Genomic DNA, 25,183 nt, shown 5'->3' with positions numbered 1-25,183 from the left:
TTTTGGCTCTACACACACACCACCTCAGGGCATGGACCTCATTAAAGAGATTTTGCGGATCGCAGAGATTGGACATGGGGCTTCCCATTATTACTCTATGCTTATGAACAATACTGGTTTTCTGTCCAACACAGCTCTGAAAAACTTATGGGAGAGGGACCTGAACATAACAATTGAAGAAAACGATTGGGATACAATTGTTGGAATCACTAAACAAGTCTCCAGAGATATCAAAATAAGATTAATTCAATTTAAAAATTTTCATCGATTCTATTGGTACCCAAGTAGGCTATTCATGTTAGGTATAAGGGAAACGCCAGACTGCTGGAGGTGTGAAGGGGAGCTGGGCACCGTAACACATGCTCTATGGTCATGTCCAAAGATTCAGACATTTTGGAAAAGAGTTCATGAGGCTATCACTGAGGTCATGAGTGGATTCTGAGTTTTGCCCCAGTCTTTACATATTAGGCAACCTTAAGTCCATAGCCCATATTGTAAAACCCCTAACCAGTTGGATCCAGACAAGTATAATCATTGGCAAACAGATGATAATGAGAAAGTGGAAAGATGCAGAAGGCCCGCTATTTCAAGACTGGCTTATAGAGCTAGGCAAAGTCATGGCTTTCGAAAGAATATCTTGTAGTATAATGAACGATATTGATAAATATAATGAGAAATGGGGAATGTTCTTAAGATTATATTCTTTACATGGCAGCTAAAAGGTATGTGCATACACTCTGATCACTGTGGCCTGTTCTTGGGGGACTGTCATGGAAATTAGGATGGAGATGGACTGGGTGCAATACAGGGATCTGTTTTACTGGAAGACTACCTGTGGACACTGAACATCACATGGGACAATGAATGGGCACGCAGCAATGTTGTGGTGGTTTCCTGGAAAGATGGCTTAACACATCATGCATGAACTAAATTTTCTTGTCATGGACTGTTTATTTTATTTATTTATATATATATTTTTTAATTTATTTTCTTGTTAATATATATTTTTATTATTTTATTGTATTTTATTTGTTAGGGTTTTGCTGGGATTCGAACCTGGTTCGTTGGTGTGATAATCCAGCAAACCCCCACTAGGCCACCAGGGGGATGACTCAAATGCAGAGGCGTGAGGCGGAAGTAGAAAAAGAATCAAAAGGTTTATTTAAACTATATACACTATATACAGGGCAAAACAAAAGACAAAAAAAAAACAAAGAGTATAATCCAAAAGAAAAGCAAAGTGCAAAAATTCAAAAGCTAAGAAGATCAAAAAACACAGTACAAAGGAAACTGGAGATAAACATAACAGCACAAAGACTCCGTGACAAGAGGACTGAACTCAGGGGTATAAATAGACAAACTAATTAAGGACACAGGTGAAGATAATTAGGCAATTAACACAAACACAAGACACAGGAACAGTGGCGGCCTCTAGAGGCCAAAATAAACACGACATGAAAAGGAAATAACAGCGGCCTCTAGAGGCCAAAACAGTCCTAGTCCTAACAGGACCCCCCCCTCTAGGAGCGTCTCCTGACGTTCCCAGGGCGATCCGGATGGGCCGAATGGAAGTCCCGACATAGTTCTTTATCAAGGACATCCCGAGCAGGAACCCAGCAGCGCTCCTCAGGACCATAGCCCTCCCAGTCCACCAGATATTGCAACCCGCCGCGGACCCGGCGGGAGTCAAGCAGGCGATTCACAGTGAACACAGTCTGCCCCTGGAAGATGCGGGGGGGTGGGGGGTTCCTAGGGGCAGGGGCATACGTAGACGTCAGTACGGGCCGTAACAGGGAAACATGGAAAGTGGGGTTGATCCTCAGAGTCCGGGGCAACTGGAGCCGGTAGGAGACAGGGTTCACCCTGCGCACCACCTTGAAGGGGCCAATGTAGCGAGGAGCAAGCTTGCGGTTCTCCACCCGCAGTGGAAGGTCCTTAGTGGACAGCCAAACACGCTGCCCAGGGCGGAAAGCGTGTGCAGGTCTTCTATGGCGGTTGGCCTGAGTCTGGTTGGTTCTGGAGGTCTGTATGAGGGTCTTCCTGACCTTGCTCCAGGTCTTGCGACACCGTCTCACATATTGGTTGACCGAGGGCACCCCCGCGTCCTCCTCCTGGTCCGGGAACAGAGGTGGCTGGAACCCGAATTGGCACTGGAATGGCGACAGCTTGGTGGCCGATGACTGCAGGGTGTTGTGGGCGTACTCCGCCCATGGCAGCCAGGTGCTCCACGATGTCGGGTTATCCATAGCCAGGCCTCGCAGGGTGGTTTCCAGGTCCTGGTTGAGCCTCTCCGTCTGACCATTGGACTGTGGGTGAAACCCAGAGGAGAGGCTGGCAGTGGCTCCGATGACCTTGCAGAACCCGTGCCACACTCGGGAGGAGAACTGGGGCCCTCGGTCTGAGACGATGTCCTGTGGAAGACCAAAGACTCGGAAAACATGATTAAACAAAAGTTTCGCAGTTTCAAGAGCAGAGGGGAGTTTGCACAGTGGTATGAAGCGGCAGGCCTTGGAGAATCTGTCAACTAAGACCAAAATGACCGTGTTACCTTGTGACTCAGGGAGACCCGTGATAAAGTCGACTGCCACGTGGGACCAGGGACGCCGGGGAATGGTCAGAGGATGCAGGAGACCCTGGGGACGCTGTCGTGGGTTCTTGGTTCTGGTGCAAACCTCACAGGACAGGACAAATGACCTTACTTCCTTCTCCATGTTAGGCCACCAGAAGCGTCTTTTCAGGAAGTCCAGGGTCCTCCGAGCTCCCGGGTGGGCGGTGAGAGGGGAAGAGTGACCCCACTGGAGAACCTTGGCCCGGGCTTGATGTGGGACGTACAAGAGGCCTGGTGGCCCCGTCCCAGGACCGGGGTCCTGGCGTTGGGCTTGTCGGACAGCCTCCTCAATACCCCAGCGGACAGGGGCCACAATCCGGGACACAGGGATAATAGGCCCGACTTCATTCTCCCTGTTAGTGGCAGAGAACAGTCTGGACAGTGCGTCAGGTTTGGTGTTCTTGGAGCCGGGGCGGTATGAGAGGGTGAAGTCAAACCGACTGAAAAACAGGGCCCACCTAGCCTGTCGAGGGTTCAGTCTCTTGGCTTGCTGGAGGTACTCCAGGTTCTTGTGGTCAGTCCAAACCAGGAATGGATGTTGTGCTCCCTCCAGCCAGTGCCTCCACTCCTCAAGGGCCAGTTTGACCGCTAGCAGTTCTCGATCCCCCACATCGTACCGGGACTCAGCAGGACTCAGGCGGTGGGAGAAGTAAGCGCAGGGGTGCAGCTTTCCTTCCGAACGTTGAGAGAGCACCGCGCCGACACCACTGTCCGAGGCGTCCACCTCCACGATGAATGGTTGGGAGGTGTCCGGGAGAACCAGAATGGGTGCCGTGCAGAAGCGGTCCTTGAGGTCTTTGAATGCCTTTTCTGCCTGAGGAGACCAGCCATAAGATCCACCTGTCCCTTTGGTGAGGTCTGACATGGGTGCTGCCACAGAACTGAAGTTCCTGATGAACTTGCGGTAGAAGTTAGCGAATCCTAAGAACCGCTGAACCTCCTTAACGGACTTGGGAGTAGGCCAATCCCGGACGGCCAGGGTCTTGGCAGGGTCCATTTGGAGTTGGCCTGTCCGTACAATAAATCCCAGAAAGGAGACCTCGGGAACATGAAATTCGCATTTCTGGGCCTTGGCGAACAGATTGTTCTGTAGCAGCCTCTGGAGAACCTGGCGGACATGGTGGCGGTGCTCCTGCACGGTCTTGGAAAAGATAAGGATGTCGTCGAGGTAGACAAAAACGTATAGGTTAATCATGTCCCTTAAGACGTCGTTGATTAGGGCCTGAAAAACAGCTGGTGCGTTGGTGAGTCCGAAGGGCATCACCTGGTATTCGTAGTGCCCAGACGGGGTGTTAAAGGCAGTCTTCCACTCGTCTCCCTGTCGGATACGGATGAGGTGGTATGCGTTCCGTAGGTCCAACTTGGTGAAGACGGTGGCGCCTTGGAGCAGGTCGAAAGCTGTGGACATCAGCGGAAGGGGATATCGGTTGCGCACAGTGATCTTATTCAGGCCCCTGTAATCAATACATGGTCGGAGCCCCCCATCCTTCTTGCCGACAAAGAAGAAGCCGGCTCCAGCAGGTGAAGTGGAGGGTCGAATAAACCCAGAGACCAGGGCATCTTTGAGGTATTCCTCCATGGCCTTGCGTTCTGGCTGAGAGAGTGAAAACAGTCTGCCACGAGGAGGGGTAGTCCCAGGGAGCAAGTCGATGGCACAGTCGTAGGCCCGGTGCGGAGGAAGAACGGCGGCCCTGCTCTTGCTGAATACCTCCTTGAGATCCCAGTACTCTGTGGGAACTTGAGATAACTCTGTGAGATCAGGGGGCTCGGCAGGAGACACAGGAGAGCTAGAGAGCAGACAAGAGGCATGGCATGCAGGGCCCCATTCCACAACCTGGCTTGTTACCCAGTCTATGCGAGGGTTGTGGCGAGTAAGCCAAGGAAGGCCTAGAATAACTGGGAACTCAGGTGAAGGAATCAGGTGCAGGGATATTTCTTCCTTGTGACCTTGAGACTGGAGGAAAACTGGAGAAGTAACTTGGGTGACTCTTCCATCACCTAACGCTTGGCCATCGAGGGCAGACACAGACAGTGGGACTTCAAGAGGTGCAGTCGGAATATTGATGCTTTGGGCGAAGTGAATATCCATAAAGTTCCCAGCCGCCCCTGAGTCTATCAAAGCTTGACAAGAGTGGACAGACTCACCCCAGGAGATGGAGACCGGGATGTAGATTCCTTGGCCAGGGAGTCCGGGAGAGAGGGTAGGCCCCGTCACAACCCTCCCTCGGCTGGACGGGGCGGTCCTTTTCCCAAGAGTTCGGGACATGATGCTCGGAAGTGACCAGGCTTGCCACAGTAGATGCAGCACTTGTCCCTCCTTCTGCGCTCCCTCTCAGATGCGGAGAGGCGAGTACGACCCACTTGCATGGGTTCTGGACAGTCACTGAAGGAGGTAGACGGTCTCCAGGTAGAGGTAGGGAGGCTGGGGGGGCTCAAGGCTTGGTGGCGTTCTCTCATCCTGTTGTCCAGACGAATAGCATGTGAGATGAGGGTTTCGAGGTCACTTGGGCATCCAATAGAGGCCAGACCGTCCTTGATGGGGTCAGACAGACCATGGTGGAAGGCTGACACCAGGGCAGTCTCGTTCCATCCACTTACTGCTGCGAGTGTTCGGAACGAGATGGCGTAATCTGCGACGCTTCCTCCTTGCCGGATGGACATGAGCTTTCGGGCTGCGTCGGTACTGATGTCTGCCTGATCGAAGACCCGAAGCATCTCTTCAGAAAACAGCTGGAAATCAAAGCACTCAGGTCCCTGTCTTTGCCAGATAGCAGTAGCCCAGGCTCGCGCCTTACCAGCTAATAAGGTGATCACAAAGGCAATCTTGCGGCGATCCGTAGTGTAGGTGGTAGGCTGAAGCTCAAAGGTGAGTTGACACTGGGTAAGGAACTCTCGGCACTCACTGTGCTTGCCGTCATACCTCTGTGGTGCAGGAAGGCTGGGTTCGCGAGGTGAAGAAGGCAGCATTGCAGGAGGCACTGGAGCAGGAGTGGGAGCTGGATCAGGATGAGGAGATGCAGGCAGAGATGTCAGCTGTGCCAGGGTTTTCCCAATTTGCTGAAGCAGTTCCTCGTGGCGAGCGAGGGCCTCATGTTGGCTGGTGAGCGTACGTCCATGAGCGTCCATGGTCGCTCCGAAGCGTGTCAAAGCTGCCATAATTCCCTGAAGGTTGGCCGGGTAGACAGTTGAAGCAGCCTCTGCTGAGTCGGTCATGACGGAGTCTTTCTGTTAGGGTTTTGCTGGGATTCGAACCTGGTTCGTTGGTGTGATAATCCAGCAAACCCCCACTAGGCCACCAGGGGGATGACTCAAATGCAGAGGCGTGAGGCGGAAGTAGAAAAAGAATCAAAAGGTTTATTTAAACTATATACACTATATACAGGGCAAAACAAAAGACAAAAAAAAAACAAAGAGTATAATCCAAAAGAAAAGCAAAGTGCAAAAATTCAAAAGCTAAGAAGATCAAAAAACACAGTACAAAGGAAACTGGAGATAAACATAACAGCACAAAGACTCCGTGACAAGAGGACTGAACTCAGGGGTATAAATAGACAAACTAATTAAGGACACAGGTGAAGATAATTAGGCAATTAACACAAACACAAGACACAGGAACAGTGGCGGCCTCTAGAGGCCAAAATAAACACGACATGAAAAGGAAATAACAGCGGCCTCTAGAGGCCAAAACAGTCCTAGTCCTAACATTATTATCCTTATGTGATATTTTGTTATCATGCCTTTTTTGGAGTGGTTGTCATACTCTTCCAATGTACGTTCTTAGTTTGGTGTTGTAAAAATTAAAACTCAATAAAGTCTGAGTCATAAAAAAATGGAATGGAAGACAAATCTAAGGGGTCAGATGTCTGTGGAGGGACTGTGACCTCTACTGGAGGCAGAGCAAATCATTGGCAAGAAAAGTGGCAGAAAGAACTCCAGCTGATAATTTTACCAGCAGACCAATCAATGTGAGGATTGTATTGTTTCAACCAGAGATGGCCCAGAACCCATGGAGCTTTTGGAGAGGTGATGATCTTAAGCTCAATAATCTCTCTATAATTGCTAGACAGGACCAGAATTACAAGAACAGTACAGTGAGTGATTCAAGCTAGAAAGTTTCCACATATATATATATATATATATATATATATATATATATATATATATATAGTTGTATATAGTTTGGGTTGCTTGGGGCAACCCTAAGGTGGCAAAAGAGCAAGTTTAAAGACGTTCTTAAGCAACAAACATTGTACATGGTTTTCCCAAACTCACTCATAAGAAGGATTCTTAAGAGCAACTTTGCTCAGAGCTTCTTTGCAATGCACATCCTCAAGATAGGCATTAGTAGTTGCTAAAAGCATTTTTAGCTGCTAAATCCAGTCTATGAGGTCACATGGCATGTTTTTTTTTTTTTTACCAAAAATCAATGAAATACAAAGTGTTAAAATATGTTAATATATAGGTCTGTCTCAGAAACTGGGTACTGTGGGGGTACCCCACTAAATATATTCACAGTCAATAAACTATACGTTTTTGAACGGTGATGTTGGTTTTAATTTGAAATAAAATTAAAACGTTCTTAAGCAACAAACATTGTACGTGGTTTTCCCAAACTCACTCATAAGAAGGATTCTTAAGAGCAACTTTGCACAGAGCTTCTTTGCAATGCACATCCTCATGATAGGCATTAGGCATTAGTAGTTGCTAAAGGCATTCGAACTGTAGTTGATAAAGGCATTTTTAGCTGCTAAATCCAGTCTATGAGGTCACATGGCATGAGTTTTTTTTTACCAAAAAACAATGAAATACAAAGTGTTAAAATATGTTAATATATGGGTCTGTCTCAGAAACTGGGTACTGTGGGGTACCCCACTAAATATACTCACAGTCAATAAACTATGCGTTTTTGAATGGTGATGTTGGTTTTAATTTGAAATAAAATGATAAAAGAAATAATACAGATAAAACTAAATCTTTGATGTGAATACTCTATTCAGAATTTGGCAAAAATTCTGCAAATTTGTGGAAAAATGGCAGCTTGATCTGGGACATGATAAATGGTTGACTACATCGCATTCCCTTAAAAAGGTTGTAGTCCACTGAAAAGTCTACAGTTATCACTAATTGTATTTTAAGTTGTAACTTTATACACCTAAGGACTGGTGTGCACTCAGAATAATCATAACCGTAATAAAACATCATGCAAAATATTTGATCACTGTTGTAACTCCATTTTCCGCATACCCAAAACCAATACGATCATGTGTTTTGATCTAAACGGAAAGCCTCAGGGTCAAGGTCACTACCTCACCAAAAGTAGTAACTTAAAATCACTATGCCATATAAAAATTTAGTTATAAATCTGCAATTTTGTTTTTTAAAACGAAAGCTGAAAGTTAGGTATAGAATATGTTTCTTACAGAATATGTTACGATGGTAGCTGGTCTTGTATGAATTTCTGAGCTATAAAATGAGTTGTGGTCTATTTTTTTACTGTAGCATGTTATTTGTGTGCGGGGAAGGACACACATTCACAATTTGCATGTGTAGAATGGAATTTTCCACTCCAACAGTTAGAAGTTGATCATGCTTCCATTTGCGGTCTTTCTGTTACACGAGTGATCTGTTCGGATGTTATCACTGAAAAGGTGAGTTTTGACAGTTTTATTTTGTTTTAGTCTTGCAGTATAAGGAAATAGAATGGGGTTTTTTTCATCTTACTTTCATATTTCGTAGTGTTTGCATATTTTTGGCCAATATTTTGCAACTATGGTCAATTTAGATCGAACTTTTGATAGAATCTACGGCCAGTAATTTTGCCCCGCCCCCGCCTTGCGCTCCGTCCGGTGCAGTAGTGATGTCCCATTGCTCGCGTGCTGCAGCAGAGACCCGTGCGACCTTCAGTCGGTACAGTCGCTGTTCTTTTACCAGTGCTGTTATTCTCATCTTTCCAGTGTGTTCTTGATTTTTCCATTGTGTCCTATTGTCCTATTTCACCATATCAAATACCCAAAATGTATCATATTATTCATCTCATCTCATTATCTCTAGCCGCTTTATCCTGTTCTACAGGATCGCAGGCAAGCTGGAGCCTATCCCAGCTGACTACGGGCGAAAGGCGGGGTACACCCTGGACAAGTCGCCAGGTCATCACAGGGCTGACACATAGACAACCACTCACATTCACACCTACGGTCAATTTAGAGTCACCAGTTAACCTAACCTGCATGTCTTTGGACTGTGGGGGAAACCGGAGCACCCAGAGGAAACCCATGTGGACACATGGCAAAAGAAACATTGAGTGTTAGGTAAATACAAAAAAAATACTAAAATTAGAAAATTTATTTTTTGACCATAATGTCCCAAATGAGAGACCAGTTTCTGAGACAGACCCATATTGTAGCATAACATATAATGCTTATATATAATGCTAAATAATGTGGTAATTAATAATTATTTAACATTTTTGGACAATAAAATTTTATTATTTCAAGCATGTTTTTTAATGAAAGGAACAGATGTTCATACAAAAGAATGAGCAAATAAAAAGCTAAATAATTAAGTAAATGTTTTCCCTGGGCCTGCTCATTTCATTGTTACCCAATTATGCAGTGATTATTTCAACTGTTATTTACAATGCCAAGTTGGCAATGTTTTCCCTTTTATATATATGTACGTGCGTGTGTCCTAGGGTTAAAGAAATGAAGCTGAAAAGCTTAATAAACGTGTGTGTGAACATTATCTCCTGCCTGTCATACTTCTGTACTCCACCCACATCAGGGAAAGCATTACAGTGGTGCCGAAACCCAGGAGTACCGAAAGGAGCCAGCCCCATGGAGTCCTTGCTGTTCAAAGATCTCATCCATGCCCTCATTACTGCTCAGCAGAGCCAGCACCAAGTGCTGACTGCCCTCTGGAAGGAGCAGGAACAACACTTTGAAGCCTTGATGCTAGCCCAACAGAAAGCTCACCAGGTATTCCGGCACTTGCTCGCATCGGCAGGGTCCTTGACCACCACCACAGCGGACCCTCCGCACCTCACCCTGAAGAAGATGGGCCCGCATGATGATCCGGAAACCTTTCTAGTGCTCTTTGAGCAAGTGACCGAAGCATGGGGGTGGCCGGTTGAGCAGCGTGCGGTACACCTACTTCCACTGTTGACTGGTGAGGCGCAGCTTGCCACATAGCAGCTCCCCGCTGACAGCCGGCTCATATATGTTGACTTGAAGTGAGCCGTCCTACAGCATATCGGCTACTCCCTGGAACAACAGCATCAGCGCTTCCAGACGCTGAAGTTGGAGGAGGTCGTCCAGCCTTTCGCATTCGACCAACAGCTCTGGGACGCCTGCCGACGGCGGCTGAGGGCAGATGACCGCAACGCTGAGGGAATCAATCATCGACGTGGTGACACTGGAGCAGTTCATCACGTGACTTCTGGGAGGACCGATGGAGTGGGTCCAGAGTCATCGCCCAGTGTCACTGGAACAAGCCATCAAACTGGTGGAGGACCACCTGGCAGTAGTTCCGACGGCAGGAGGATGTGTTGCCTCTTCTTTTTTCTCTCCTTCCCCCCTCCCCCTCTCTTCTTCCCTTCCCTGCCCTGTTCCCCCACTGCAGAGGCATGGGCCAGCTCCCTCCCAGCTGGCCCGATGCACCCATGGTGTCCTCCCATTTTTCCCTTCCATGTCTGTGTCTTCTCCCCCCCAGGTGAGTGACCCCCATAACACCAATGCAGAGGGGAAGCCTGGGCCGGTGTGCTGGCACTGTGGGGAGCCGGGACATCTTCAGAGTCAGTGCTCGGCGATGAAGATGGGAGCAGTGGTCTGGATCCCCGATACACCAGGGACCACCCTCAATCAGGCTGAAGTGTATCATATACCAGTAAGTGTCCAAGGGGATATGTATCATGCATTGATGGATTCCGGCTGGAATCAGACCTCAATCCACCAAAGCCTGGTGCAAGGTGAGGCATTGCAGAGAGCACAAATGGTGAAGGTACTGTGTGCACACAAGGATGTTCACAACTACCTATTAGTGTCCATCCACATTCTATTTTGGGGAGAAAATCAGAGAATAAAGGCAGCAGTTAATCCTCATCTCACCCACTTGCTGATTTTGGGGACTGATTGGCCAGGGTTCAAAGAATTGATGGAACACATAGTAAGAGGTGGGTCCTGCCTCAGTCCGTCATGGGAAGATCCCAGTGTGGCACTGACTGGGGAAGCTGTCACAGAGCTGTCTACATCAGCATCACATCAGGGCGATACGAGGAGTGAGGAGCAGCTCGCCCCTCCTCACTATTATTAAGGATAGGTTGTACCGAGTGACGTAGGACACTCAAACCGGTGAACAAATAACCCAGTTGTTAATCCAAAAGAGCCATAGGGAACTCATATTCCATGCGGCTCACTTTAATCCCATGGCTGGACACTTAGGGCAGGATAAAACACTAGCCTGAATGATGGCCCAGTTCTACTGACCAGGAATTCACGGGGATGTCTATGAGTGGTGTGCAGCGTGCCGCGAATGCCAATTAGTAAATCCTGTGGCCACTCCAAAAGCACCTTTGCACCCTCTCCCTCTAATTGAGACCCCTTTTGAGAGAATTGGTATGGATCTCATCAGGCCATTAAATTGGTCAGCATGGGGATATCACTTTATTTTAGTTCTGGTGGACTATGTAACATGATATCCAGAAGGGGTGCCTCTCCACAATATTTCAGCACGCAGTATTGCGGAAGTGCTCTTCCGTATTATCTCCCGGGTCGGAATTCCAAAAGAAATCCTAACAGACCAAGGCATTACATTTATGTCACACACACTGCGCAAACTGTATGGGTTATTGGGAATTAAGTCTATCCGCACCAGTGTCTATCACCCACAAATGGATGGCTTAGTGGAACAGTTTAATCAAACACTCAAAAACTTACAGTAATTCAGAAATTTGTAAGTGAGGATGCACTTAATTGGGATAGATGGCTCGAGCCCCTATTATTTGTAGTAGAGGTATTATTTGCAGTAGAGGTCCTGCAAGCCTCCACAGGTTTTTTCACCATTTGAATTATTATATGGGCATAAGCCACTTGGCATTTTGGACGTACTATGAGAAAATTGGGAGGAGGGACCTTCACCGAGCAAGAAAGAAATTCAATATGTTTTCGACCTGCGCATAAAACTCCACGCCCTCACGTACTTAACTCAGGAGAATTTACAGCAGGCACAAGAACATCAAGTCCAGCTGTACAACAGGGAGACAAGGTGCTTGTATTATTGCCCACGTCGAGCTCCAAATTAATTGTTAAGTGGCAATGGCCCTTCAAGGTCACACGGCAAGTCAGGGATGTCAACTATGAGGTAAGGTGAATGGATGAGGTGGGGCATTGCAAATTTACCACCTCAACCTGTTAAAATGTTGGAACGAGGGAGTCCCCTTGGCCTTGGCATCGTTCGTTCCAGAGAAGGCAGAGCTGGGGCTGGAGGTAAAAAAAAAAACATCTCAATCCACTCTGGTCCCTTGTGGAGACCACCTCTCACTGGCCCAACTCACAGAGGTGGCCAAGTTGCAGAAGGAATTTTCCAATGTGTTCTCACCCCTTCCCGGCCGCACCCACCTCATAGAACACCACATTGAGACGCCCCCGGGGGTGGTGGTGCATAGCCACCCTTACCGCTTGCGCAAACACAAAAAAAAGATGGTTCAGGATGAACTCAAGGCCATGCTCAAAATGGGCATAATTGAGGAGTCCCACAGTGACTGGAGCAGCCTGGTGGTCCTGGTTCCCAAGACCAATGGGTTGGTCCAGTTCTGTGTGGACTATAGAAAAGTCAATGTGGTGTCTAAATTTGATGCATACCCAATGCCTCACATTGATGAGTTGCTCAATCGGTTAGGCGCTGCTCACTTTTATTCGACATTGGATCTAACGAAGATCATCCGCCCTCACGCCGCCTATGTGGCAGCGTACCTCAACGACATCATTATTTATAGCAATGATTGGCCATGGCACCTGGAACACCTTAGGGCCATCCTAGAGTTGCTGAGGTGTGCGGGTCTCACAGCTAACCTGAAAAAGTTTGCAATTGGGCAGGTGGAAGTACAGTATCTGTGTTTCCACTTGGGTCATGGGCAGGTGCGTCCCCAAATTAACAAGACTACAGTGATTGTGGCCCACCCAAGGCCCAAGACCAAAAAGGGGGTGAAACAGTTCTTGGGGCTGGCTGGCTACTATTGTGGGTTCATACCTAATTATTCAGATGTCACCAGCCCGCTAACTGATCTCACTAAAAAGGGAGCATCAGATCTGGTCCAGTGGATGGAGCAGTGCGAACAGGCTTTCACTAAAGTAAAAGCTGCACTGTGTGGGGACTCACTTTTACACTCCCCTGACTTCTCTCTCCCCTTTGTTTTACAGACGAACGCATTGGAAAGAGGGCCGGGGGCCATTTTGTCCCAGAAGCTTGAGGGTGAGGAGCGTCCCATGCTGTACATCAGCTGCAAACTCTCGATGCATGGAAGCAAGTACAGCACCATCGAAAAGGAGTGTCTGGCCATCAAGTGGGTGGTCCTCACCCTCCGGTACTACCTGTTGGGGTGCCCTTTCACCCTCTGCTCGGACTACGCACCCCTCCAGTGGCTCCACCGCATGAAAGATGCCAATGCACAGATCACCCATTGGTATCTCACCCTCCAGCCATTTAAATTCGAGGTGGTCCACGGGCTAGGGGCGCAGATGGTGGTGGCAGACTTCCTACCCCAGCGGGGGTCGGCTGCAGGCCAGATGGCTCCCTGGCCTGAGTCGGGCGGTGGGGGTCACAGTGGGGCCATGGCCAAGCCTCAGTTCGTGAATGGAGGGCAGAGGCAGGGAAGGTGAGGGGCCAAGTCATTACACCTATTGTCAATCAATGTGTGTTTGTTGCAGTGATGATGGAGCATAAAAGGAGGGGGACAGCACAGAACAGAGCCCGGGACCAGAACACGACTGTGTGTGGGTGTACATGTGTGTGTCCTAGAGTTAAGCAAGTGAAGGTGAAAAGCTTAGTAAATGTGTGTGAGCATTGTCTCCTGCCTGCTGTACTTCTGTACTCCACCCATATCCGGGAAAGCATTATAGTTTATTTCCTGGAACTCAGTATAAAATGACATGTTCCAGTGGTGCAGCACTTGATTTTTCAACTCAATCTTTGATACATCCAGCACCATGATGCTCTTCCTGAGGCTCACACTACTCACCTGTAAGTTTCTTCTGTGCTATTCCATATAAAATCCATGGGTGTGTTCAGCTAAATTGGACCTGCATCTTAACTGGAGATAACAATAAGCAATTACTCAAATTTATGTCTTTGAGTAGTCTGTCTGTTTTGTGTTACAGTGCTTCTTGCAGCCCCTGGCTTGCTTGTTTCTGGAGGTAATATCTGAATGCAGTCACACATTTTAAATAGCTTAAAATAATACTGATTTATATAAGAGCCCAAGCAAATAATTCAGGTGGACTTGCAAATGATTTATACTTTCAGAGAATATGATTACCTGCTATGGTGATCTCCAGCGCCTCACTTGTGGTAAGTTTAAATGTCCTATATTTTCAGACAGCATATTTTAAGCCGATAAGAATAATAGCTTTTTGGAAACACTATTACTACAAGAAACTACAGTGGTGCTTGAAAGTTTGTGAACTCTTTAGAATTTTCTATATTTCTGCATAAATATGACCTAAAACATCATCAGATTTTCACATAAGTCTTAAAAGTAGATGAAGAGAACCCAGTTAAACAAATGAGACAAAAATATTATACTTGGTAATTTATTTATTGAGGAAAATGATCCAATATTACATATCTGTGTGTGGCAAAATTATGTGAACCTTTGCTTTCAGTATCTGGTGTGACCCCCTTGTGCAGCAATAACTGCAAATAAACTTTCCGGTAACTGTTGATCAGTCCTGCACACTGGCTTGGAGGAATTTTAGCCCGTTCCTCTGTACAGAACAGCTTCAACTCTGGGATGTTGGTGGGTTTCCTCACATGAACTGCTCACTTCTGGTCCTTCCACAACATTTCGATTGGATTAAGGTCAAGACTTTGACTTGGTCATTCCAAAACATTAACTTTATTCTTCTTTGACCGTTCTTTGGTAGAACAGCTTGTGTGCTTAAGGTCGTTGTCTTGCTGCATGACCCACCTTCTCTTGAGATTCAGTTCATGGACAGATGTCCTGACACTTTCCTTTAGAATTTGCTGGTATATTTCAGAATTCATTGTTCCATAAATGATGGCAAGCCATCCTGGCCCAGACGCAGCAAAACAGGCCCAAACCATGATACTACCACCACCATGTTTCACAGATGGGATAAGGTTCTTATGCTGGAATGCAGTATTTTCCTTTCTCCAAACATAATGCTTCTCATTTAAACCAAAAAGTTCTATTTTGGTCTCATCTGTCCACAAAACATTTTTCCAATAGCCTTCTGGCTTGTCCATGTGATCTTTAGCAAACTGCAGATGAGTAGCAATGTTCTTTTTGGACAGCAGTGGCTTTCTCCTTGCAACCATGCCATCCATACCATTGTTGTTCAGTGTTCTTCTGATGGTGGACTCATGAACATTAACATTAGCCAATGTGAGAGAGGCCTTCAGTTGCTTAGAAGTTACCCTGGGGTCCTTTGTGACCTCGCCAACTATTACACGCCTTGCTCTTGGAGTGATATTTGTTGGTCGACCACTCCTGGGGAGGGTAACAATGGTCTTGCCTTTCCTCCATTTGTACATAATCTGTCTGACTGTGGATTGGTGGAGTCCAAACTCTTTAGAGATGGTTTTGTAACCTTTTCCAGCCTGATGACCATCAACAACGCTTTTTCTGAGGTCCTCAGAAATCTCCTTTGTTTGTGCCATGATACACTTCCACAAACATGTGCTGTGAAGATCAGACTTTGATAGATCCCTGTTCTTTAAATAAAACAGGGTGCCCACTCACATCTGATTGTCATCCCAGTGATTGAAACACTTGACTCTAATTTCACCTTCAAATTAACTGCTAATCCTAGAGGTTCACATACTTTTGTCACTCACAGATATGTAATATTGGATCATTTTCCTCAATAAATAAATGACCAAGTATAATATTTTTGTCTCATTTGTTTAACTGGGTTCTCTTTATCTACTTTTAGGACTTGTGTGAAAATCTGATGATGTTTTAGGTCATATTTATGCAGAAATATAGAAAATTCTAAAGGGTTCACAAACTTTCAAGCACCACTGAATATATTGCAATACTATGAAAAATTAGGATTTCTATGAAAAGGAGCAGGCTTCTGAGATGCACTGCAAAAAAAAGCAAGAGATATCCAGAGAGCATTACTTCTGTGGTCAGAAAAGAATGGCCATGGTGTGTGTGTGTGTGTGTGTGTGTGTGTGTGTGTGTGTGTGTGTGTGTGTGTGTCTTCAGATGCTGGACTGATAAAGGTGAAGTCTACTATATATGGACGTACGGACCGCAACACATGTAATGTTGGTCGGCCCCCTTCTCAGGTTGCTAATACCAACTGTGTCTTGAAAATTTTCACTATTGCTGAAAGGTACAGCGTTACTTGGGATATAACGTATCAAACACAAGGCCCATGGGCCAAATTTAGTTGGTGAGTTTCATAATAGCCCACATGAACTTGGAAAAAATAATCGTGAAATGGCCCGCAGCACACCTGTTGTTGAATATCCTGGAGACAAGTTGTCACTTGTGTCATAGAAGCAATAATCATGTTGTTTGCTCCCCAGCCTCTCTTTTCTCTGTCTCTTGAACTTAATAAAATAAGATGAGATAAGATAAGAAGACCTTTATTATCCCACAATGGGAAATAAAGATCATCTTATCTTATTTTATTAAGTTCAAGAGACAGAGAAAAGAGAGGCTGGGGAGCAAACATGATTATTGCTTCTATGACACGTGATAAATTGTCTCCAGGGTATTCTACAACAGGTGTGCTGCGGGCCATTTCACGATTATTTTTTTCCAATTTCATGTGGGCTAAATGAAACTAACCAGTTAAATTCTAATAAGACAGAAAATCCAGCTTGTTGTGTAAAACAGCACAATCTATTCTGCTCTTTACTGACTGACACAGGAGACTCCTTCCATAAATGTGAAATAAAACGTGTCCTTCCACAAAACCTTACCATATCCACAATTACTTCATTTTGTTTCTTGAATAATTCATTTATTAGTCTTAGAATATTGCAGATATTTTATATTAGATATAGACCTAATGTTGCAGTCTGTTATTTATTTCACATTCTGAAGACACAACACCATAACCCTGGTGAGATCATTTGGTCTGTTTACCCCAAACAGATGCAATGGACTAAGAGAGTGTGAGGTGAAGACAAATTTACTTGCCAACCCTGACCCATGTTATGGAACCTACAAGTACTACAACACCACTTATGACTGTATCAATGGCCGTAAGTAGTGCATGATGTAGAAGTGTGTTGGAATTTGTTAAGACACTTTTGGAATTGACAACTAAATGCAGAACATTTACAACTGACACACTGATATTGAGCTCATACTAGTAGCAAACTTCAGCTATCAATTTTTATTTGCATTTATAGCTTTGTAATCATTTCAAAATAATCTCCCATGGTTTATTGCCATACCAGTTGATCATAACATTGCATGCACTTTGCTTTTATCTCCTTCCTCTAGGGGTTGCTGTGATCTGTGAGCATGGCTACAGCACACTAGATTGTGGTAAGAACTTCACTGAGCTTCTGTTATTTTTTATTTTTTTTAACTTTTGCTGTTGCCTTTGAGCTACAGCAGTTTTATCTGTGTCTCTGTGCAGGAGATGATTCGATTCAGATCATAAATGCAAACTATGGACGTGCTGATTCAGTAACTTGTTCCAATGGACTCCCTAACAGTTTGCTCCTGAACACCAACTGTTACGCTCCAAACACACTCCCGACTGTGGCTGCACTGTAACATTTTTTTTACTTGTTTGTTCATTCTAATAAGCATTTTACCTATTAGATTCACCTTTATTGATTAGATGCACTTGATGTTCACTGGTTAAGGAAGCCATGTTTTCTTATTTTCATTAAAAGGTGTAATGGACAGGAGAGATGCACTGTAAAAGCTTCACTCAAGCTCTTTACAGATCCTTGCGTTGGGACTCTTAAATATCTCACTGTGTCCTATTTGTGCAATCGTGAGTACGGTACGCTGTTTTCTGCTTTTACCATTTTATTTAGTAATCTTGGGTTAACAGGACTTAACTAAGGCACTTTGATCTATGACTAAAAGTAGGTTAGGGCAAATAACTTTAGAAAACACTGAACCTAGCTTAGTTTCCCAACAAAGGGTGATTTCATTTAAATGTGCTTAGGCCATAATGTCTTTCTTTTAACTATAGCGTCCTAGTATAAAAGATAAAAATGAGTTTAAATAAAGATTTTTAATATGTACAACTCTTGTCTAGTTTGTGTAGTTTTGGTAGTAAGGTCTTATTTGTATTGAAAGTGTATTCGAAAAATTATGAAAATAATATTTAATATATATAAACCAAAACATTTCCTACAGGAGAAACTGTGACCTGTGAAGGCAATACAGCTGTGCTGACATGCGGTTTGTGCTCTTTTCCCACTTGTTCCCTTGTTACAGTATTTTTTTCACCTATTTTATTGCATGTTACATAATAAAGATTACATTAAACAGTATGTATACTACCTATTGTAATACAAAGCTTTTAAGACAATATCCCATCAGCACCAAGTGGATTTTTCCTCCACTGCTTTTCTTTAAATAGATCCTAATATTCTATATTTCCCCTGTGCTAAATTCTAATTTTAGGTGTTCGCCGTTTAAAGATCATCAGTGCTAACTACGGCCGAACCGATTCCACCACATGCTCTTCAGGACGACCTGCCACTGCCAAGCAACTCACCAACAGAAACTGCTACACGCCTAGTGCATTTTCTAAAGTTGCAGCTAGGTAACAGAAGCACTAACTTAAGTGTGATCTTTTTTTATTACTATACATGCCTTTTATCATTAAAATATGTTACTTGTCATGTCTGCACCTGCTTGCACTCAAGACTCCACTTCCCAGAATTCACAGTGGCCTTCAGATATGGCTGCCAGGGAGTACATCACCCATCCTGCACTCCACCATTCATAGGCCCCTGATTATTGATTGCACATACGTACCTGTTCACAATCACCACAGCACATGATAAAGGATTGTTTGTTTTTGCAACTAGTGTGAAGTATATACTCAGTTCCTTGTGGCTGATGGTACCGAGTGGTTTGTTATTGTACTTTTGAGCCTGATGGTGATGTTGTTTGAACTTTGATTTTTGCTCTTTCGCCTTTGCTTCTGATACCGTTTGTGCCTTGCCTGACCGTTTCCTTTTTTTTATTCTGGTTTTTTTTTTTTGCCTTATGATTGGGTTTATTTGCCTGAATGAACTCTTCCAGCTTTTACCTCTGTTTGTTACCTGTAGTCTTGACATTCCTGATATTTATGGATACAACTTAAATGAAAACCTGTTGTTTTGCAGATGTAAAGGACAGAACAGTTGTAAGGTGCCTGCTACAAACAGTTTCTTCTCTGATCCCTGCTATGGCACCAATAAGTACCTGAAAATTGTGTACAAGTGTGTCTCTAAATGTGAGTGTGTCCCCCCCCCCATCTCTCATATACCTAATAAATGAGATCAGCTAATATTGAGCTGCACATATTGTATATGACTTGTATAATACTATAGTGACCATCATTTAAAAATGCCCCACCAGCTGTATATTAAAGTAAAAAAAAAAATTGCAAATCAAAGTCACAATCAAGATCAAGGTAGTTAAATAATGAGGCACCGGTACAGAAAGAGGGAGGGATGTCTTAAAAAGTGGAAAATACTGTAATTTAACACAACAGACCTACCGTATTTTTCCTTCAAAAGATTTTTTAAAACTTCAGCTGAACTATTTCATGTCAAGTACAGGACATACTGTATGAAAGGTATTTTATGTGCAGAACTACAACTAATCTTTTGTCTCTTGTTTTATTGCTATTAACAGAATAATTTGAGGCAAGCCAGCTTTCTCTCCAGTGGCCTCTCTTCAGTCTGAAAAGGACTGAGACTGGATTTTAAATTTGCTACCATGCAGATGTGACAGTGATTGAATTTTGGTGGTGGTGTACTTAATATTTGCGTGTTTATATAATCATCTGCTATAATGATTTTATTTTTGAAGCTTGCTTATCTGCTAATGATTATGCAATAAAGTATCCTCTAATTGCATGCATAACATGGATGAGACTTGTGTGAATTCATGAGTTTACTGTCCAATCTGTGATTTAATAAACATTTCAAACACGGTGCTCAAGCAGACCGGTGCAAAAGGTATTCTGCCTTTTGATTACAAGTAAACAGTCTGAGGTGGTCATATAAGCAGTCACAGTTAAGAGATCAGTTAAGAATTACACACATTAGGTTATTGTGAAGATTTGTTTTATTGCAAAGGCAATTCATGTCAAGGGCTCAAAAATATTTATAAAGAGAGCATGTTTGCATTGTTTTCTTGGTAAATCAACTTCAATTCCACATGGTTATGAGGATCCATCTCTGCTGGACTTGTATATTATTTTTTTTTTAAGTCTTTCATAAATTTTCAGTGGTATTCAAGTCAGGACCAAGGATTCTTAATTTATTTTGGTTCTGTGATTCCCTTAATGCACATCCTTTGCCTGATTTGCAGTGCAAAAATGCAGTGTGTAAATTGGGCAACAGATGCAATTTAGGTATCCGTGATTCTGCCTGATCTTTTATCAGGTGTGTTAACAGTTTATGGCTTTAGTCATTCTTTGAGTGACTGCTGGCTTCTCCCTTACTTTCCTTACCATAACTCTGGACACTGTAAAGTCTTGTGTGGTAGATTTGTCCAAGGATGATTAGTCATGGATCCAAAAACTTTCCTCCTGCATATTATCAAGCTAATTCTACAGACTGGGTTGTGCTTGTACTGACAAGGTCTTTGTTATGGCTCTGTAGCTTTTTCCATTTAACTGGAGTTTAATGATGTTGTCCCTGAGAACTTTCGGTAGCTCCTTCATTTTCACCACAAACTGCTATTTGTGAAATCTTCCCAACCACTGGCAATGTCTTTTACCTTTTCAGATGACAGCAGGTACAATTTACATGAAAACATTTTTGCAGCACTGGTATATCTTGAACTTTATTTTTCTATACACACATACACCTGCAATTACCTAATCAGCCGATCCCTTGACAGCAGTACAATGCATAAAATCATGCAGATATAAATCAAGAGCTTCACTTCAAACATCAGAATGTGAAAAATTGTGATCTCTGTGACTTTCACTGTGGCATGGGTGTTGGTGCCAGATGGACTGGTTTGAGTATTTCAGAAACTGCTGATTTCCTGGGATTTTCACACACAACAGTCTCTAGAGTTTACATAGAATGGTGCGAAAACAAAACATTGAGAGAGTGATAGTTCTGTGGGTGGACACGCCTTGCTGATAAGAGAGGTCAGAGGAAAATGGCCAGATTGTTGCATCTCAGCATGCAACAGCAGAAAACCACATTGGGTTCCACTCCTGCCAGGCTTCTGATGCCCATTTGTCTGCACTCTGTATACATTTTTTTATTGAATCAAGGTCATTTGCAAATCAATACACAGTACACTCACACACTCGGTGGCTGGGGCACTGAGAGCTTCAGGGTGTCATATCTCATCTAGAAACAGCATTACGTATATCACAAAACTTAATAATTGCTGATTCAACCAAGTATTGTAGGTGTAAAAACAGGATTCGACTCAAGAACGTTTTTTCAGCTGCAACTGAAGAAGATTCAAGAAGTTCCAAGAAGCTGTGGTTAGAAAGACGTGAGAGCTAAAATATATCCAGTCTAACCACTCGACATCTCTGAGTTAAAGTGATTGAAAACTTGCTTTGGCAGCAGAAGAACTATATTATAAATTAGCAGTAAAGTATTTTTAATTTATTGTCCAGCTATTAGTATTCAATGTCAAAAAAAAAAAGAGCTCTTGAATGTTTTGGACGTTTAGTACTTTGGTTATCCTAAGCCTCAACATAGAGGTCACTGATTACTGATAACTTCTGGAAGTAGAAACAAAATATTTTTCTGCTGCTTCTACACTACACAATGGTTCTAACTCTCTAATGGGACCTTCCTGAGCCATTTTAAACAAGTTTAAGAGTGAATAGGAAAAGATTCCGAATGAGTATCATCTAATTAATTTAATATAATCGAATTCATGATACCATTGAACTAAGCATTGTATATTTATAGGAGTGACATGCTGGGGTAGTGGGTAGCATTACCTGCCTCACAGCTCCAGGGTCACTGGTTCGATCCTTTCCGAAATATCCCAACTTTTGTGGAAATGATGTATGATATGTACAGTAGCTCTGATTGGCTACTGTACTACTAGGCTATCAGCTCATATACCGTGAGTAGAGAAAAACAAAATGGTGGCACGCATCAAGTCGGATATATCACTTTATCAAGTATTTAAAAGAATTTGCAAAAGATAAAAATGCTCTGTTCCTCAAAATCCAGTGAACATGGATAGAATAAAACAATTACTGCACTCAATCTCATCATACATGGCTTGTATGACTCGATTTTGTGGAATAACTTTTCTATAAAACAGTTATTCCATGATATTGAGTTGGATATGCACTGATGGCGCAATGTACAATGAGATTGAGTGGAATAATTGTTTTATTCTATCCACGTTCACTGGAGTTTGAGAAACAGAGCATTTTTATTTTTTGCAAATTTGATAAATAAAAACTTGATGCCCCCTCCTAGAACTGCTACCTTATTGTGGTGGAGGGGTTTGTGTGCTTGAATGATCCTAGGAGCTATGCTGTCGGGGGCATTATGCCCCTGTCAGGGTTTCCCAAGGCAGACAGGTCCTAGGTGACAGGCCAGACCAAGAGCAGTTCACCAAAAACCCCTATGGAGAAAAAAGCAAGGACCGTGATGTCGCCCGGTATGACGCAGCCGGGGCCCCACCCTGGAGCCAGGACCGGGGTTGGGGCTCGTATGCGAGCGCTTGGTGGCCGGGCCTTTGCCCATGGGGCCCGGCCGGGCTCAGCCCGAAGAGGTGACGTGGGCCTGACCTCCTGTGGGTTCACCACCCACAGAGGTAGCAGTAGGGGTTTGGTGCAGTGTGGATTGGGTGGCAGTCGAAGGCAGGGGCCTCGACGACCTGATCCCCGGACACAGCGGCTGGCTGTTGGGACATGGAATGTCACTTCGCTGGGGGGGAAAGAGCCTGAGCTTGTGCGGGAGGTTGAGAGGTACCGGCTAGAGATAGTCGGGCTCACCTCCACGCACAGCTTGGGCTCTGGAACCCAGCTCCTCGAGAGGGGCTGGACTTTCCACTTCTCTGGAGTCGCCCGTGGTGAGCGGCGGCGGGCTGGTGTGGGCTTGCTTATAGTTCCCCAGCTCATCCGCCATATGTTGGAGTTTACCCCAGTGAACGAGAGGGTCGCCTCTCTGCGCCTTCGGATTGGGGAGAGGGCTCTTGCTGTTGTTTGTGCCTACGGGCCAAATAGCAGTATAGAGTATCCGGCCTTCTTGGAGTACCTGGGAGAGGTACTGAGGGGTGCTCAGACTGGGGACTCCATTGTGCTACTGGGGGACTTCAATGCTCACGTGGGCGACGACAGTGACACCTGGAGGGGCGTGGTTGGAAGGAACAGCCTCTCCGATCTGAACCCAGTGGTGTTTTGTAATTGGACTTCTGTGCTAGTCACGGTTTGTCCATAACGAACACCATGTTCGAGCATAGGGGTGTCCATAAGTGCATGTGGCACCAGGACACCTTAGGTCGGAGGTCAATGATCGACTTTGTAGTCGTTTCATCTGATCTCCGGCCCTATGTCTTGGACACTCAGGTGAAGAGAGGGGCTGAGCTGTCAACTGATCACCACCTGGTGGTGAGTTGGATCCGCTGGTGGAGGAGGAAGCTGGACAGACCTGGCAGGCCCAAACGTATGGTGAGGGTCTGCTGGGAACGTCTGGCCGAGCACTCTGTTGGGGAGGTCTTTAACTCCCACCTCCGGGAGAGCTTTTCCCAGCTTCCGAGGGAGGCGGGGGACATTGAGTCTGAGTGGACCATGTTCTCTACCTCCATTGTGGACGCAGCTGTTCGGAGCTGTGGCTGCAAGGTCTCCGGTGCCTGTCGTGGCGGCAATCCCTGAACCCAGTGGTGGACACCGGAAGTAAGGGATGCCGTCAAGCTGAAGAAGGAGTCCTATCGGGCCATGTTGACCTCCGGGACTCCTGAGGCAGCTGACGGGTATCGGCAGGCCAGGCGTGCCGCAGCTCGGGCAGTTGCGGAGGCAAAAACTCGGAACTGGGAGGAGTTCGGGGAGGCCATGGAGAAGGACGGCCTCGAAGAAATTCTGGCAAACCGTCCGGTGCCTCAGGAGGGGGAAGCAGTACTCTGCCAACACTGTTTACAATGCGGGTGGGGAGCTGTTGACCTCGACTGGGGACATTGTCGGGTGGTGGAAGGAATACTTTGAGGATCTCCTCAATCCCACCATCATGTCTTCCACTGAGGAGACTGAGGCTGATGACTCAGAGGTGGACTCATCCATTACCCAAGCCGAAGTCACTGAGGTGGTTTGCAAGCTCCTCGGTGGCAAGGCACCGGGGGTGGATGAGATCCGCCCTGAGTATCTCAAGTCTCTGGATGTTGTGGGGCTGTCTTGGTTGACACGCCTCTGCAATATTGCATGGCGGTCGGGGACAGTGCCTCTGGAGTGGCAGACTGGGGTGGTGGTCCCTCTTTTTAAGAAAGGGGACCGGAGAGTGTGCTCCAATTATAGGGGAATCACACTTCTCAGCCTCCCAGGGAAAGTTTACTCCAGGGTACTGGAGAGGAGAATTCAACCAATAGTCGAACCTCGGATCCAGGAGGAACAATGCGGTTTTGGTCCTGGTCACGGAACACTGGACCAGCTCTATACCCTTCATAGGGTGCTCGAGGGTTCATGGGAGTTTGCCCAACCAGTCCACATGTGCTTTGTGGATCTGGAGAAGGCATTCGACCGTGTCCCCCATGGTATTCAGTGGGGGGTGTCGGGAGTATGGGGTTCGGGGCTCTTTGCTAAGGGCTGTCCGGTCCCTGTACGAACTGAGCAGGAGTCTGGTTCGCATTGCTGGCAGTAAGTCAGACCTGTTCACAGTGCATGTTGGACTCCGGCAGGGCTGCCCTTTGTCACTGGTTCTGTTCATAATTTTTATGGACAGAATTTCTAGGCGCAGCCAGGGGCCGGAAGGAATCCTGTTTGGGAACCACAGGATTTCATCTCTGCTTTTTGCGGATGATGTTGTCCTGTTGGCTTCTTCAAACCAGGACCTTCAGCATGCACTGGGGCGGTTTGCAGTCGAGTGTGAAGCGGCTGGGATGAGAATCAGCACCTCCAAGTCCGAGGCCATGGTTCTCGACCAGAAAAGGGTGGCTTGCCCTCTCCAGGTTGGTGGAGAAGTCCTGCCTCAAGTGGAGGAGTTTAA

At 45.3% G+C, this 25,183-nt stretch overlaps 1 protein-coding gene across 1 annotated transcript in view; it reads left to right on the top strand.

Moving 5' to 3' along the window:
• The window catches only part of LOC132893498 (uncharacterized), a 103,881-nt gene that overhangs the window by 45,853 nt on the left and 32,845 nt on the right, over window positions 1–25,183 (top strand). Inside the window, exons 11-22 of the mRNA XM_060932694.1 lie at window positions 13,021–13,091; window positions 13,803–13,840; window positions 13,978–14,013; window positions 14,123–14,167; window positions 16,053–16,182; window positions 16,953–17,062; window positions 17,307–17,351; window positions 17,446–17,581; window positions 17,708–17,811; window positions 18,183–18,227; window positions 18,453–18,594; window positions 19,163–19,272. Coding sequence (XP_060788677.1) covers window positions 13,021–13,091; window positions 13,803–13,840; window positions 13,978–14,013; window positions 14,123–14,167; window positions 16,053–16,182; window positions 16,953–17,062; window positions 17,307–17,351; window positions 17,446–17,581; window positions 17,708–17,811; window positions 18,183–18,227; window positions 18,453–18,594; window positions 19,163–19,272 — 1,012 coding nt within the window. The remainder of the gene's footprint in view (window positions 1–13,020; window positions 13,092–13,802; window positions 13,841–13,977; window positions 14,014–14,122; window positions 14,168–16,052; window positions 16,183–16,952; window positions 17,063–17,306; window positions 17,352–17,445; window positions 17,582–17,707; window positions 17,812–18,182; window positions 18,228–18,452; window positions 18,595–19,162; window positions 19,273–25,183) is intronic.

This window comes from Neoarius graeffei, chromosome 10 (genome assembly GCF_027579695.1).
Source record: "Neoarius graeffei isolate fNeoGra1 chromosome 10, fNeoGra1.pri, whole genome shotgun sequence".
Taxonomy (NCBI): domain Eukaryota; kingdom Metazoa; phylum Chordata; class Actinopteri; order Siluriformes; family Ariidae; genus Neoarius; species Neoarius graeffei.
This window is presented reverse-complemented; position numbering and strand designations above follow the sequence as displayed.